Here is a 16790-nt window from a genome sequence, read left to right on the forward strand (position 1 = left end):
TTTCACATTTGCTAATAGTTATTTATGCAGCAGATGGAAGTGAAAAGTCATGAGGCATCACAAAAAAGTATTCTGCCCAGTCCTGCAATGCATTAGAGAACAGTCCCACTCTAGCCATCCTCACTTCAAAACCAGTGTTATGCCTTTTCAGTTTAATTAATGCTCAACAGGACCTGCTACAGAAGAGAAGTGAGCTGCTACAGAGGGGAAGTAATCTTCTTGACCTCTTTATTGCTGTGTAGATATATCTGGTACATATAGAGGCCTGATTATGCAGCAGAAGACTTACAGCTCCTGTTCCAATGGAGGAAAACTTCCTTTCTGTCAGCTGAGGACCAACGGAATTGCAGATCATGCAGTTGCAGCTACATGATACAAGAATAATAGTACTTTATTTTTGAGGCTTCTTCTTGTTACATCGCCCTTCTTAACCAAAAGAATGACCTCATGAGCGAAAAGATGCCTATGAACACAATTTGATATTCTCCTATTAGATAAGATTCTTCTACTCATTTTTCACTTCCTTATTTCTCCTCCTCCCCACCTTTCATTTTCATATTTATTGAAGACATTGCTGGCCAAACAAGATCAGGCTGGTTGAAACAGCCATGGAACTACGAAATAGGTTGGAAGCAAACAAATTACATTAATGCTGTAGCTTTTGGTATGGCTAGCAAATAAGTTCCCCCTTTTTGAACTGTGTCCAGTTTAAAGATATTCCCTCCCCTCAAAAATAAAGCAAAACCAGAAAACCACACATGCTGCTAAAACTACTACCACCACCTTCCTCCTCAGAAATATGTTTTTAACAGTAACAGTTGTTGTCAGTAGCTACAAGTGTGGTGCTCTGCTCTTGTTCGATGATAACAGTCGACTGCAAGCATGTTCCTTCTGTGTGCTGCCCCAGTTCTGCACAGAGAGCTGACACAGCAGACTCCAAGAGAACCCCCAAGACAACAGACTCTAGGAAGGTATGAAGGAACCCGAGCCAGGTTTATGGTCAAAAGAAGCACAGTAATAGTTTCCCGTAGACTCTACAAGACATACTATGAATTTGTACCTCCTGGCAATGGACCGGCTCAGCCAGTGGTGGGACTTTCCACTGCTCCCTAGACTAGACAAAGAAGTGCACTCGGAACCTACTTTTATACAGTTACAGGACAGATTACTCATCCCTACTGATGTATTGAAGTACAGCCCCCTTGACTCATTAGGGTGCTGTCTCCTCCTTTGTTTATGTTGTTTCACACAGATGTATCCATCATGCTGTCCTTTTGACCCAGTCTTTAAGATGCACCTGTCTGTTCCTTGTTATCTCCGTAGAGTGTTCTGATGCCATCTTGGCACAAGTCCTCTTATTAGCACTTATGTATGGATACACCTGCTTCTAGCAACCCTATTCTCGCCAACTTCTGGGGCGGGCTTCTGGCTCACAGCCCAGCTTTTGCTTAGCAATGCCTGGAAGCACTTTGGTTCAGGTTTCAGGCCTCAGACTGGGCCTCTGATACAAGAGTTTATGTTTCTGGGACTCATCTTACTACAACAGTCACTGTCCTTCTAGTGTCAGAAGTGCCAATATAGCTTACAGTACTGAGCCAGGGCACTTTTGAGTCCCAATGGCACTTACCCCCAACAGCTCAGCAAGACAAATATAAGTCAGTTTCTAAGGAGAAAGACTCCAAAATTCTCATAGCAACCAGCTTTTTCCTAAAACATTGATTTCATTTTCCTCTGAGTTGCAGTTGCTGGTGGAGCACAAAAGCCTTCCCGGATCCAGTATAGCTCAGCACCTTGCATACATAAGCCATGCAAAGGAACACGAAGCATAGAAGCCCTGAAGTGTTGTTAGGCAACATGATTCAGCAACTTTATGAAAATTTGTAAGTAGGAGGAAGGTAACATAAAATAAAGTGAAAATACAAATAAAATGCACAAAATTGCTGCTTTGGAGCAAAACTATAAATGGGAGGGGGGAGAGAAGACACTGACTACAAAACCTTGAGACAACTATTAAATGAATTATTCCAAAGTATTTTATTATCCAAAGTGCCCCAAAAGATGTTTAATAATAGTATAGTACAACAGAACTCTAGATAGCCTATGTTATTGTGATCAGCCTGATCACCTCACAAATCATGAAAGTATGGCTGGACAGATGGAAAGCTCCACTAACTGATTAGTCAGCAGTCTGACATTCTTTAATAAAAATGTAACAGTACGTTTCAGGACATTGGGGGGTGGGGGAGCCTTGGCCTAGGAATTAATTTAATTTTGTAACATCAACACTATGACTCCAATTCTAATTTCTATTTAACACACAAATATATACTGAGAGAACAGACTCTAGAGAATTGGTTTAGAGAATAATTTAACTGAAATAGTAAGAATTCAGGCATACTCTAGTACACAAAATAGCTAGCATATCACTGATCAACTGCTGTGTTTCCCCTAATCTCTCTTTAATACAAACTAACACTCAGATACCATAATGATTAGCACAGTATAAGAATCTACATAGAACAGAAGTTGGTACCAACCTCAATACCACTCTGTCTGGCTAGTTTTACAGCTGTATTGTAGTAGCCACAGCGCAAGAGATGTTCCACCATCATGCGATCCATACGTTTTTTCTTCCACATGTTTGCAGCAGCTGGCTGGTCACTACTATGCTCTTTAAGGTGCTCAATCCTGCGTTTACAAAGTTTTGCACTCTCATCTTCAGCCTGGATCGATTCAACTGCCTAAATTTCAGAAAAAGAGTTATCCAATTAAAAATTAAAGCAAATTTCAGCTTCAGTGAATAGTGCCTTTTAAAGCAATATAACACCTTTACTGTACAATATGTAGAATGTGTACGAATCCAACAAAAAAGATTACACATTGCTCAGAACAAACAAAAAATCCATGTAGTAGCCTCTGAGTTACAAAAAGTTAATTTCCCAGTTCAGTTTTATTTTTCTACTTATATACAGGAAATTTCATAGTATGGCCCAGCCTCACTGAGACTTTTAGGTGCTACTGCCATATAAATCTTTCTAAATTGTTGACCTGAATTTATCGGGCTAATTTATTATGGCTTGCCAATGATCTGACCAGAAGATACTTAGGTTCTTTTCCCAAGTTCAGGCTACAGAATTAGAGAACACGGGGAGTTCAATGTCTGGTATGGACCCTTGGGATGTGGGGCAAGGTCACTCACACTGAAAACAAAACCAAATTTTCAACTTCTTTATTAAAATAAATGAGAGAATAATCAAAGCTATAAACCACAAAGCCCCAAAGAAGTAATACAGTTCTATAGTCCCTGGTGGTAACATCCCTTTTCTAAAACGCTACTTAAACTAGCATACTCATACCCTTCCATGGAAACCTGATAGTGGGAGACAGAGGATGACCCTTGTCTCTGGCATGCCTAATGAGTTCAATGGTCCAGGCTCCTAATCCCAAGCTGGCAGAGATCATGTTCGAGTGTTGAGTAGCTGAACTATATTGCAGAAGCTGAGTGGATAGCTTAACAGAACATAAAGAAGGAGCAACCCCTCTGCATGGTGGTTTGCCCTCTTAAACAGTCCTGGCACTGTCCTGAATTTTCATATTAATGCCCAACCCTCCATGCCCAAATCTTATTTCCCCACCCAAATAAATCTTCAAGTACACTTACGCTATAGGCTAGTATATTCTGACATGTTAATATCATATTCATACATATTAATATTCATTATCTCATCCTCAAAACCGTTACCTTTGGCCTACATCATTACTTCCATGTTCTGCGGTCTACCTTGCGGTTACTGGTATGTTCCAGAATTTTGCTAAACACATTCAGTTCCCCAAAGTCAAAAGGGGTAACTGGTAGGCCAGTGGTTCTCAAACTGTGGGTCAAGACCCCAAAGTGGTCACGACCCCATTTTAATGGGGTTGCCAGGGCTGGCTTAGACTTGCAGAAGCTCAGGGCCACCCAAGCCTGAGGGAGTCAGCCCGGGGTGGTGGGGCTCAGGTTACAGGCCCCCGCTGGCTGGGGCTGAAGCCTTTGGACTTCAGCTTGATCCCCTCCCTGCCTAACGTAGTGGGACTCAGGCTTTGGCTCCCCCACCCAGGACAGTGGCACTTCGGTGGGCTAAGGCTTCAGTGCCCACTCCTGGTGTTGTGTAGTAATTTTTGTTGTCAGAAGGGGGTCGTGGTGCAATGAAGTTCGAGAACTCCTGCGGCAGGCCATTTATCTATGCCAAAGGTTACAAACATTTATGTTACTTTGCTCTAGCTAATCATACAGGATACAGGCCTGTAGGTTCCCTGCATTACAGCCAAGTATAATGAAGTAATGTGTACTGGAATTATTCAAACAAAACATAAACCAAGAAAATAATATAATCAAACCAATAACGAAAAACAGATTCTATACTACCGCAAGCTAGCCCCATGGGCTACAAAATGGAAAAAACATAAACGTGACCACTTTAGCAGCAGTTGCCACCATGTCTTACTATGCATACCACCCCACAAGTCCCATACAAGTTTGTTGCCAATGGATCCCAACAGTTGAAACCCACTGGTCTTGCACCTATAATCTGCCCTCATTTCCCCCTCCCCATGGAGATATGGTACTCTTCAAGGGGCTACTGCAGTGCAACCTGTACAGCCTCTCCATTTTTGCTTTCTTTTGTCCTTTTACAGCAGTGGAGCTATGTATTGGGACCTGCACTAATGGACTTAGAGAGGATTTGGCCCTCACAGCATCTTTCAATAAAGGATCTCAAATCAGTTTACAGTCAAGTCTCAGCATCTTTGTTAAATCAGTAGAAATTATCTTTATTCTACAACACTTGTGAAGGATTTCTGCAGATTGTGTCCTGCCTCCAGTGCTCCTGGCAACATGGGTCTAATGCTGGAACCTTTTCTTACTAGTTTTAACTTAAGCACACTAGGATGACAAGTTTTTCCCAGCCACTCTTACAGAATGTCTAACTCAGAGAGTCAGCACAATGAAAGCCTCTTTCCACAACAATACTATTTTTACCACATAATCACACTCTTTTCTCCCCCCACCCTATCAAATTAGATGGCTGATTAATCATGCTGCATGTTTCACTTAGCAATTAATTACAGCCACATTTGCAACTTGAGGCTAGGTACTTATGACTGCTGCACATTACACCAGTAGCTAATTTAGATTCCACAAAATAAGTCAATGTGTACAACCTACTGAAAGCAGTCAACAGCAGTTTTATTTACTATTATATGTTATAATTAAATATCTTATTACTAAGAATGGGAAAGAGGCAGATGCACTGGTTTAAACTCTCCAGTCTCTCTCTCCTAAAGGCCCCTGTTAAAGAGAGCAGTTTCATGCTCTCAAATGGAGATCCACTAGAATTCACAGACTATTCATGGGAAGGTTAGTTTTCGAATACCTGGTCTTGAGCTCCGATTGCAGTGCATTAACAGAGCCACTAAATAAATTTCCCTAGTTCTTGTCCACACTAAGCCTGGCTCTAGTTCAACCTGTTATATTAATCCAAAACTTTAACAATCCTCATTACTCCTTAAGAGAAAATGGTTCACTATAACGAAGGTAACTCCAACTCACTAGAGTGTTTCAATTTTACTACAGAATTTTTCAGTGTAGGGTCCAAGACAATTTAAAAAACAACAAAAAACCCAAACAGACTCTTCATAAATAAGTTGTGAGCATTTCATATTTAGCAAAGGAGGATGTTAGTCATTAAAAACAAAACAAAAAAAAACCAACCAAACAAAAAGCTTTGGCTTGACATTAAATTTCTGAAAAGGAAATGGATCTGAAAAAACAAGATTATTTTGAGGCAAACACCACGAAGGCTGTACAACTCCCCTGAAAAGATGTATGCAACACTTTGGTTGAATTTAGTTTGGAACCAAAGCTGCTGCCACTTTGATCCCCTTGTCAGGACTGTTAGGAGAGGACACAGATACTTTCCTGGGCCTCTCTGCTGCAAATTTGTTGATGAGATGAGTTTAGGGAGTCACTGATGGGAAGCGTGGTCAGTTGGTTAAAAGGGTAGGCATGGGAGAAATGCAGGACTGGGGCTTCCCCAACAGAACCAGTGACATGAACACCAGAGATGTCCCACAGACACATTGAAAATGTGGACTGTTGAGAGCTAAGGAAATCAGGCTAGAGGGTCCCTTAACACCATCTCAATAGTTTACTGGGTCTTTGCCTGAACATGTTGTTCGTCCATGGCCTTGCATTGAAAGACCAAAAGGGACCATTGTTAGAAATGCAAGTAGCAACAAGTGATAGGCTACTGCTTGCCTTGACCTTCACCATGAGTAAGTGTAGGGAAAGGAAAAGCTGGAAGGTACCATTTGTCAATTCTCTGCTAGTGCTCCCTAGCTCTTGTGATGGGTTGGATCACAGAAATCCCCTTGGGGCTGCCAACTGCTGTGTCAAGACTACTTCTGCCCCTGCTTTCCCTGCCAGCCTGGGACTCCAGCACCTGGTCTTGCTGAGCCAGACACGTTCATCTGCTCCAACATAGACCAGGGTCTGAACCACGTGCCCCAAAGCTGCAGATTTAGCAGAAAGCAACTTACAGGAGTGTTGCTGTCTTTAACACTCAGATGCCCAACTCTCAATGGGGTCTAAACCCCAAATAAATCTGTTTTACCCTGTATAAGCTTTATACAGGGTGAACTCAAATTGTTCATCCTCTATAACACTGATAGAGAGATATGCACAGCTGTTTGCTTCCCCCCGCCCCCAGGTATTAATGCATACTCTGAGTTAATAAGTAAAAAGTGATTAAGTACAGAAAGCAGGATTTAAGTGGTTCCAACTAATAACAGACAGAACAAAGTTAATTACCAAGCAAAATAAAACAGAACACGCAAGTCTATGTTTAAGAAAACTGAATACAGATGAAACCCTCACCCAGTAAGCTTCCTTTTACAGACTAGTCTCCTTTTAGTTTGGGTACAGCAATCACTCACACCCCCTGTAGTTACTGTCCTTTGTTCCAGTTTCTTTCAGGAATCCTTGGGGGTGGAGAGACTATCTCTTGAGTCAGCTGAAGACAAAATGGAGGGGTCTCCACAGGTTTAAGTAGACTCTCTCTCTTGTGGGTAGAGACCCCTTCCTCTCTTTTATGCAAAGTCCAGCTCCAAGATGGAGTTGTAACTTGCCCATGTGACTCCAGATGTCCATGCATGACTCAATTTCTACAGGCAGCAGCCACTGTTACTCTGCTACCTTGAATGTCCTCCTGTAGACTTCTTATCCGGATTGGAGCCTCTCAAGAGCCATTGTCCCTTAAGTGCTTCTTGACTGGGCACTTAATTTGCACATTCCTTTCTCAAGAAGCTGACCAAATGCTTTACAAAGGCTGCTTAGAAATCAAGCAAGTATACAGCCAATATTCCTAACTTCAAGTACAAAACTGATACATGCATACAAATAGGAGAAATGTATTCAGTAGATTATAACCTTTACATAGATACTCCATGTAACATATAACTGGAACATGTTATGACACACATAATTCATATACACACACACACACACACACACACACACACACACCAGAATATTCCCATGAAGCCTTATGGGGTACATCATCACAGCTCTACATGGGTTTCTGCTAATGAGAACAAAGGAAGTCTAGCTAGCCCTTCTCCAAGCTGGTCTAAAGTGTGAGAGAGGGCTTCCTCCCCCAACCACAAAAATATAACAGAACACACTGTCCAGGAAGCAGTGCAGGTTTTCCCCCATATGCTTTGTCTATCACACCGGGATCAAGCCAGGGATGCAAGAGGAAGTATCTGGCAGTAGTGCAGGTAGCCAGAAATTAAGTGGATTAGCCCAAAAACCTGCTCAAAAGTTGGACACAGATCAAGCTTAACATCCAATCACACCAGAAAGTTAACTTTCATGGTTTCAGTTCTGAAGAGTTTTATATCCAAGTATCTGCAGCTCTAAGGTACTTGAAGAGGCAGAACCAAACTGGCAGGCTCTTAAGCAAACAGGATGTATCCTTGACCTAATGATTGATATCTGAGTTCTGCCTGCAAAATAAATACTGAGCTCTCATTCATAGATGTCAAAGCACATTATGAAGAAAGTAACTATCATTACCCCATTTTACAAACAGATAAACAGAGCCACTGGAAGGTCAAGTGAAAGATGCAAACTAGCTGTAGATCCATTTTAGGATCTGAGAACCTTTCTTCAATGAAGAAAGAAGAGTTTACCTGTCATGCACACATCTCTCCACCCTGTACCAAGGCTCAGCCCTTAAAACTGGGGGGAGTGAGTTCAGGGAGCACATGATATGGTTCATCTCACTGCAGGCTGCAAGGAGAGCCTGACACAAATAGCAGCTGCAGACCCTTAGCAGTTAGACCACCAGGGAAGGACCCAGGTGTCTGTTACAGCTATCCCCCTATTCCATTTTGTTTCTTACAGCTGTCCCCATACTCCATTTTGTTTTTGTTCTCCTGTGGCCTCCCCTCCCTAGCTGTTAAGTTGTTTACCAAGAGCCATTGCCCTTCTCAAGGATAGGCCACTGGCTAAGGTGGACCGTCCCTGTTCAAGGTTGGTTCCTGTATCACCTTGAATGTAAACCTGGCGGCTCGCTGATTAGGGCTCCCAATACGCCACTCAGCCAATCTGGTTTTTAAGGTCATATGCAAGTTGATTCATTACGGCCTCATGTGCTTATTCGATGACCTACATAGCAATCAGGACTACTGCCAGAACCATGTCTCTGTGTCCCACCCTGTTTTTTTTGTTTCTCTTCCCCTGCTCTCTGCAGCAATCCAGACAATATCTCGTGGCGAGACTGCCAAGTTGCCCTTAAAAACACAGACATTTACATGATTACAAGACTCAGAAAAGTTCCCTGCATTGCTGCCTGTCTGATCAGCCAGGGGTTCTGCGGTCCAGTCCTTCTCCCACTCTCGTTGATTTTGACGTACCCCCGTTTGAACTCCCCCCCCCCCCCCCACAGAATGATTCTGCACCTGAGAGATCTCCTATTATTTTGCACCCGCTTACCTAGCCTTTTTTGATGATCTTGCTGCTTTACCTCGCTGCTTCCTTTGGGCTTGGATAAGAACCTCTTGTGAAAACTCTCAATACTTTTATATTTATTATTTTGTGCTGGCCGTACGCTTTCCCCACAGCCATCGATTAAGCTAAACCAAGGTCTGATGCTCTGAACACACCTCTTTAACTCCTGCCAGCACTTTGCTGCTAAAAATAAGCCTGTGTTGTGCCTGCTGAGCTGATTGCCCTTCTGGACAGCAGCTTGCAAGCCTGCCCGCCCCCCCACTGCTGCTAAGGTCACCTATATAGATTAGGTCTTAGTCTAGATACATGTAATTTCATTTTGCATAGCTTTGGTAGTAGTTTTAAGCATTACGTTGTGTATTGTGCTCCGTAAGTTAGGTTAAAAAATTGTATGCGATGGTTCTGGTTACTTGCTAATTTGTGTATCTTGGTTTAAGTTAAATCATAGATAAGATTGCTGGTTCTGTTCAGTTGTGGTTAAAAGCCATCTGTCTCCTCTTGCCCCCCCACCCCGCATGCTCGTCCAGCTCACCCCATACACACCCTCAGTTCCTCTCTGCTGTTTAAACCTGCAGCCTGCCTGGCCCTTCTGTCTCCTGAAGTTGAATCGTCCCGTCTGCTCTCTGCCTCACGCTGCTCCTTTTCCCCCATCCCCCAACCTCACTCCTCTACCGCCCTTTCTCTCTCTCTCTTTTTTTTGAATCCTGCTCCTATTGGCCCCCAAAACCTCAATTTTATTACTGAGTAGTTTGAGCATTAAAACCCCATTGATCACCCTTGTTCTCTCAACACCACCTCCACATTTACATATACCCACATGTGACAAATTTTACCTGAGTTTTGGGTTATTTACCACATTCCCATAACTGTTAGTTGGCTATATGGGTGCTGCTGTGACACACCCTTTACATATAAATGTTAGCGACCTGTTACATTTCTACTTCAGTTAATTGGTTAACAACTGTATTGTTACCCCACTTATTTACCTCACTAGTTGAAACCCCCTATACTATGCTAAAAGCAAACCCTTCCCAGTTGGCTCACCTTGAACAAACCCATACCCCTCACTATTGAATTTTCCCTGTTTTGGCATTTTCTTAATAAAGTTTATTTTGCACCCCACCTGTGTGGTAATTGCTCCCCAAGATCCCATATACCTGCTGGCAGGGACACCAGGAAAGGACTCTTGACAGTAGTCAGAAAGTGCAGTGTTCTCCCCCTTCCTAGATGTGTAAAGTGCGAAAAGGCCCTGGTAAGTGTTCTTTATTATTTTGAACCTTTCGTGTATTCTCTTGGTTAATAAACCTGCCCTGAGGATGTGCAATGTGACTTAGAGCTCTTTGGTGTTATTCAGACTGTTCTGTCCACTGATTTATAGCAGCCTTTAGCCCACCTCAATAAGTGCTGAAGCCAGCAGTGCTATTGTTACTGAAGATTGTCAATGCTTACACACAGTCTTTGGGCCAGAGCCTCAGCTGCCATAAATTTACATAGCTCTATTAGAGCTGATGGAGTTACACTGGTTTACACCAGCTGAGAATCTGGCCCTTTATGTCCACATTATGCCACAGTTGTTGGATGTTTTGTTCAGGATAAAGTGAGAGACTAAATCCTGTCAGACCCTGAGTCTTGGTCCCTGCACTCTTTTGTTGGGCAAAGGATTTCATAATGCAACATTCTGTCAGATCCATTGGCGTTAAGTTCAGTGATCTCTTGCTCTCAGACCTTGACTACGCGGATGTTGATGTTCTTCTAGTACAGAGCACGAACAGGTTTCACATAGCACTCCACCAAATAGGGGAGTTGGCCAAGGTTAACCTCCATGTTTCATAGTCAGAGACAAAGCTTCAAAAGCTAGGATCAGGTCCACCTTAGACTCCAATCCCTTTGAATAAGGAAACAGACAAAGCATTTTTCAGCTTTTGCTATTTGGGTTCTATACTCACCAGTTCCTTCAACTCTCACACAAACGTTCTCCATCAGATTGTCATTGAAGTGTCTGCCATGGGTCATTTACGAGAAATATAGACTCAACATCATCTCAGCACAACTGCCAAGTTCAGGATCTATTCGAGCTGTATCCTCTCTGTACTGCTGTACAGTTGCAAAACATGGCCACTATGTAGCTCAGATTAGGCAAAGATGGAGGCTTTCCACACAAAATACCAATGTTATATACTGGACATTCATAATGCAGACATTTATGGTTGCTCTAGTTTACAGACTAATGAGGCTACTGTCCGCAGCTGGCCTCTTACGCTTTTTGGATATGTTGCCAGAATGCCACAATTTTAGTGGTGATGTGATGGAGATACCTCTCTGCTGGGAAGTGAAGTGATGTAACCAACTCACTTAACTACTGCTACCTCTTCTGCGGCTAAAAAACTTCAGTCTCCAGGACTGTCAGATAGAGAAGCCTCATCTACTGGTTTAGATAGATAAAACAAGAGAAAATCCAGTCATCACGATGGCTCTGATATTATGTAATACTTCTGTATTGGCTATTCAAAAAATATGCATTTAATATACATATTTCTACTTTAAGAGATTTAGTGATACACCTCTACCCCACTATAATGCGACCCAATATAACATGGGTTTGCATATAGTGCAGTAGCAGTGGGGCTCTGGCTGCTGTGGAGATCCCCAGGCCCTTTAAATAAGCACTGGAGCCCTGCTGCTGCTACTCCGAGGCTGCGGCAGCAGGGCTCTGCTGGTGATTTAAAGGGCCTGGGGCTTCCCGCGGCCGGAGCCCCGGGCTCTTTAAATCACCGCTGCAGCCCTGTCACCTCTACCCCGATATAAAGGTGTTTCACCTATAACATGGTAGGGATTTTTGGCCCCCATGACTGTGTCATATCGGGGTAGAGGTGTACTAAATCATGAGACAGTCAAATTTCATAGGCATAGTGAAGCAAGATACAATCAATCACTTTCTGGTATTCGCTTTACAATATAGCCTTAAAGGCTCTCTCTAGCACCATTAATATTTATTTCTGAACCACAAGAATAAAACCATGGAGTAACTTAACACAGTGACCGAGGTCATCTTCTGAAATGAGAAATGAAGATCTAACAAACAGTAGAAATACCAGTTACCTTTCTTTTCAGAACACTGAGCTTTTCAACTACTCCATCAAGGAGACTAACAACTGAATCCACAGCAGGACAGCTACTCAAGGTCTTCTCCAGCTCTGCAACAACCATAGTAACGTGGCTCGTCTCTCGATCAATATTTTTCTGTGCAGCTCGAAACCGTTTGTTCAGTGTTTCATAAGGTACCTAAAATAAAAATTGTTAAGTCTTTAGAATTAATGTACTTAAATAGACATCTCTGCTAGAGAATTTTTGTGCAATAGTGGACAAGCTGAATCAAAATTGTTAAAAAACAAACAATTGATGTGGTGTGCCTCTCTTTTTGTGCCCAACTTGAGACACCTTTGAGGGACTATGTTTTCAGGAAGCGCTGAGCATCCACCCTCTGAAAACCAGACCCCCTTCTAGCTGTCTCAAGATGCACACCCAAATTCACTAGTGAATTTGAAAATTTTGGTCTTAATCTCTGCTTAGTTCCTATCCATATAATGGTAGTTACAGTTCCTTTCCCCCACTCTGTCTCTTTTTTCAGTATAGCATGTAAGCTTTTTGGAGGAAGCATTGTGTACACTGAGCAATTAGCACAATGCCATTCCCCCAAGTTTCAACTGGTGTAGCCACTACACAAAATATAATGACAATCTATTGGATATTTTTCAACTAATGGATAAGAGTGAGGAGAGATCAGTTTGTGAATTATCTAAGCAGAAAAGAAACTAGATGCCAAATAAAAGTTATTATTTCACTCAGTATAGAAATTAGCGCACATAACGAGCAAATGATTAGATTAAATGTAATTGTTAGGTTGCTTTCTCTATTTCCTTAACAAAACAAAACACAACAAAAAAGGAAACTACTGTTAATCTAAAACAAGCTTGTTTCCTTCCCAAAGTTTCTCTACAATTTTCTGTGAACATTGAGTTATTGTTGTAGGGTTGGCATGACACATACTGGGGGACACCCAGAGCTGCGAGGCACCTCTCTACTACCTGCCCTTAGCACGAGAGAGTCTTGTCTGTGTCTGCTGTGGATCAGCTTCTGGACTCCATCAGCCTTTGGCAACACAGGCCTCTTAGACCTCACTGTCTCTGCACAAGTTAGTAATAGGCACACATAAATCCAAGTCCCCTCAGCATTCATCTGGAGGGCCCACGGAACTCTCAGATCCTCTATTCCATGGGTTCTCAAAATGTGGGTCATGATCCCATTTTAATGGGATCGCCAAGGCTTGAGTTGGCCCTGGGCCCAGCAAGTCTGAACCCCAAGCCCAAGACCCACCACCCAGAGCCCAAGACCCACCGCCCAAGGCTAAGGTTACATGCTCCCCTTTGGGCTTCAGCTTTGGCCTCCCCCCACCCGGGGCAGTGGAGCTCAGGCAGGTTCAGTCTTCCATCCCCTTGTATAGTAATTTTTGTTGTCAAAAGGGGATCATGATGCAATTAAATTTGAGAACCACTGCTTTATTCTCTAAGGAACAGTGCATAATTTCAACTGAGGATTACCACTCTGCTTAACACACAGCATTTAGATATATTTATAGTGAAAACAAAACTGTTTATTATCAAAGAACAGATAATCAAGTGATAGAAAGTAAGACTATCAGAAACAAATGGCTACATATAAAACAAAATTATGGAATAATAAGTATATAAACAAAATATGTTTTCTAGAGTCTAAATTTAACTCATACGGCGTTCTCATTTCCTACAGAACAGCTTACCCCATGTTTTTTCCCCCCCTAGCATTTTCAATCAGGATGACTAAGATCAGTTTTTCACGAGATCACATACAGTGGCAGCTTTTCCTCACCAGCTAAGGGATACCAGTGGATCTCTCTGCACCCCCAGATATATCAGACCAGACCTTTTGAGCTTCACTGGAAAACAGGATTCTCCCTCCACTAGCTGTTTACCTGTTCCTGTTAATTTCCATCTGAAGTCTCACATGCTCCTCATTAGCATTTGACTGAATACACTACTAAACTTCTACTGTGAGACACACAATACGCAACGGTCCACCAGGGAGATAAATGTCTCCCACCTCTGGTCTGGAGAAGTTTGTCGCAAGGCATGTTACCTTTTGAGTTACCTGCCTTTAAACTACAAAGCCTAGAGAACATAATTTTTAGCACATATATACATAACTCCTTACATATTTTCCATACATACATTTTGCAAAGATTATGATAACCAGTGTGGTACAGGGCTTCCTTAGAGACCTTACATAACCCTTTTGTGTAAACCCATGGAACCTCTGTATCCCTGCCACTAGGCATCAAGAGGTCCTTGGGTCACAGTTCTCAATCCATTTTAGAAGAAATGACAATTTTAATGAATATTTATAAACTTCATCCATGCAGAGCCTTATATGGACTTTGCAAATAAGGCTCTGAACCTGTAAATGCCTATGTGCACAAATCTCAACTCCTCCAATGGAAGTTTCACATGTGGAGCACTTCTAGTTTGGATTCAAGGGTGAGTGAGTTTGGACTAGGTGGAAAGTGTGCCAGATCTTGTGTCTGGCATTCTTTAGATGGCATCCAGAAGAAATCAGGTTCCTGGCCCTAGTTTTACTTTACAGAAAGTATTTTAATAAATAAATAGGAAGTCAAAATAAAGTCCAACTAATAATTAGGCAGTGAAGGAGTTAACTACAGTTATGGTTGTAAGTTTGACTCTTACTATCACAGAAATGTCACTGAGGAACTGCTGGAATGAGAAAACAAAGGAACAGCATATTGGACAACACAGCACTACTGAGAAGGCAGATGCTGTAATAAGGATTTAGAAGATTTGATGAGTGCCCTAAAATCCAGGGAAAATTAGAGAATCATTACAGTCTAAAATGGTGTCACACTGGGCTGTAAATAGACTTAAAGATGAAATAGCTGCAGTTAAGTAGCTCCTGTTAAAGTGAGTCGCATAAGTGAACAGAGGGGTTGTTAGATTCTTAGGAGTGGAAATGAGTTAAGAAATAAAGCGTCAATGGAATAGAACTGAGTATGTGTTTATCCTGAAAACACAAACATAAAATATTTACACAAAGCAGCTTGTTGACAAGAGAATTATCACTATAAAAGTAAGGGACATATTTTGCACCACAAAGCAGGCTTCAAGTCCATATAGTGAGAGGATCACTCCAATATAGGTAATGAAGAGCCCGTGAGGCAGTTTCCCTATACCACTCCAGCACAAATAGCAGAGGTAAATCTAGAACAAATCACTAGATTCTGTAGACTTTTTTTGTACTTGAGAAGATGTGCATTAAAATTAGTTTGTTTTCTTTAAATAACCGTATAGTCCAGCTGCATCTAAGAAGAGCACAGTATAACTTAGGGCAGAGGTTCTCCACTTTTTTTCTTGCTGAGGCCCCCCTCACATGCTATAAAAACTCCAGGGCCTGGTGGGGTGGACTCGGGGCCGGGGGGTGGGAGGACAATGCCTTGGGCATAGGCGTAGTTTGACTTCTGAGGGGGAGGGAGCAAGGGCTGGAGGAACAAGGGCCAGCACTGCACGGCGGGGTCCAGGAAGGGAGCACCACCTCCACTACCTGACTCAACTCAGCAGGCCACCCAGCCTGTCTGGGCTGTGGGGGGACGCAACCAAAAATATAACTCAAAAGTGTGGGGGGGGACTCAGCTCAAAAAATTGGGTGCAGGGAGGAGGTAGCTAGGGGCTGCATACAGCGAGGAGCGTAGCTCAGGGTGCAGGCAGGGGGTAGCAAGGGGCTGTGTGCAGGGATGGGGGTGGGGAGAGTAGCTCAAGTTGCAGGGAGGATAACTAGGGGCTGTATGCCAGGAGGGCTCCCCCTGCCGTGGCTGCTCCCAGAGAGCTTTGCTGGCCCCAGAGCCAAGTCCTCTCACCTGGGTGACTCTTACCAGCTGCATGAGTAGTCAAAGGAGGCCAGGAGCTGAGGAGCAGGCACCAGCAGGAAACAGGGGAATGCTACAGCTGCATGCTCCACGGCATCACCAGCCAGAGAAGCAGCTGCCCCACACTGCCTGGCTCGGCTTCCCATCTACAACCTGGCCAGAGGGCTGAGCATCAGTGGGACTGGAGGAAAGGAGGAGCTGCCCCCGGACTGCCACACTCTGAGTAAGGCACTGCACTTGGGGGAGGGGGGGTAACAGAGTTGCACCCCTCAACTCTGCCCATAGGCTCAGGGCTTCTGCCCACAGAACGCTGGGGGGCTCCAGTCCCATGAGGCTCCCAGACCCGCATCAGACTTCAGATGGGGGGCGGGGGGGGCAGCTTCAGGCTTGGGGCACCAGGTTTCAGGCACAGGGCCCCAGGCCCCTCCCCCCCCCAATGACTCACAGACCCCCAGTTGAGAACCACCAACTTAGGGGACAGTGGAGGTGTGGTTGAAAAGGCAGCTAGTTGCTCTGTGCTGGGCGCAGGGAAGCCAGGTCCCAGGGCTTCCCAGCACACTGATTATGGTTTCAGCCCCTTAGGGCTGCTGGCAGCCTGTGCAAATTAAAGCAGTCCTCAGGGTTCAGAGCTGGATCTGGACTGGGAGAGTGCATTAAGCATCCTTTGCAAGGATCCCTCCCCCAGTTCTACTCTAAGTCATGCTGTGCACTCAGCTGCAGCTGATCTATACATACCACATCAAAAACTCATGTTATTTTTAAAAGTACAAAACA

The 16790-nt window shown here is 43.4% G+C and overlaps 1 protein-coding gene across 6 annotated transcripts in view; it reads right to left on the reverse strand.

Annotated features, from left to right (window-relative positions):
• Positions 1–16790, reverse strand: part of MAEA (macrophage erythroblast attacher, E3 ubiquitin ligase) — a 115415-nt gene that overhangs the window by 68746 nt on the left and 29879 nt on the right. For 5 of the 6 annotated variants that reach the window (XM_075066652.1, XM_075066651.1, XM_032779940.2 and 2 more), the window contains exons 2-3: positions 12149–12331; positions 2538–2741 (exon numbers count right to left, since the gene is read on the reverse strand). In XM_075066652.1, the coding sequence (XP_074922753.1) occupies positions 2538–2741; positions 12149–12256 (312 nt within the window). In that variant the 5' untranslated portion in view covers positions 12257–12331. Of the gene's footprint in view, positions 1–2537; positions 2742–12148; positions 12332–13096; positions 13197–16790 lie in introns of those variants that run through there. The other variant, XM_032779923.2, reaches the window with a different exon arrangement.

The sequence above is a fragment of the Chelonoidis abingdonii genome, chromosome 5 (assembly GCF_003597395.2).
Source record: "Chelonoidis abingdonii isolate Lonesome George chromosome 5, CheloAbing_2.0, whole genome shotgun sequence".
NCBI classification, from domain to species: domain Eukaryota; kingdom Metazoa; phylum Chordata; order Testudines; family Testudinidae; genus Chelonoidis; species Chelonoidis abingdonii.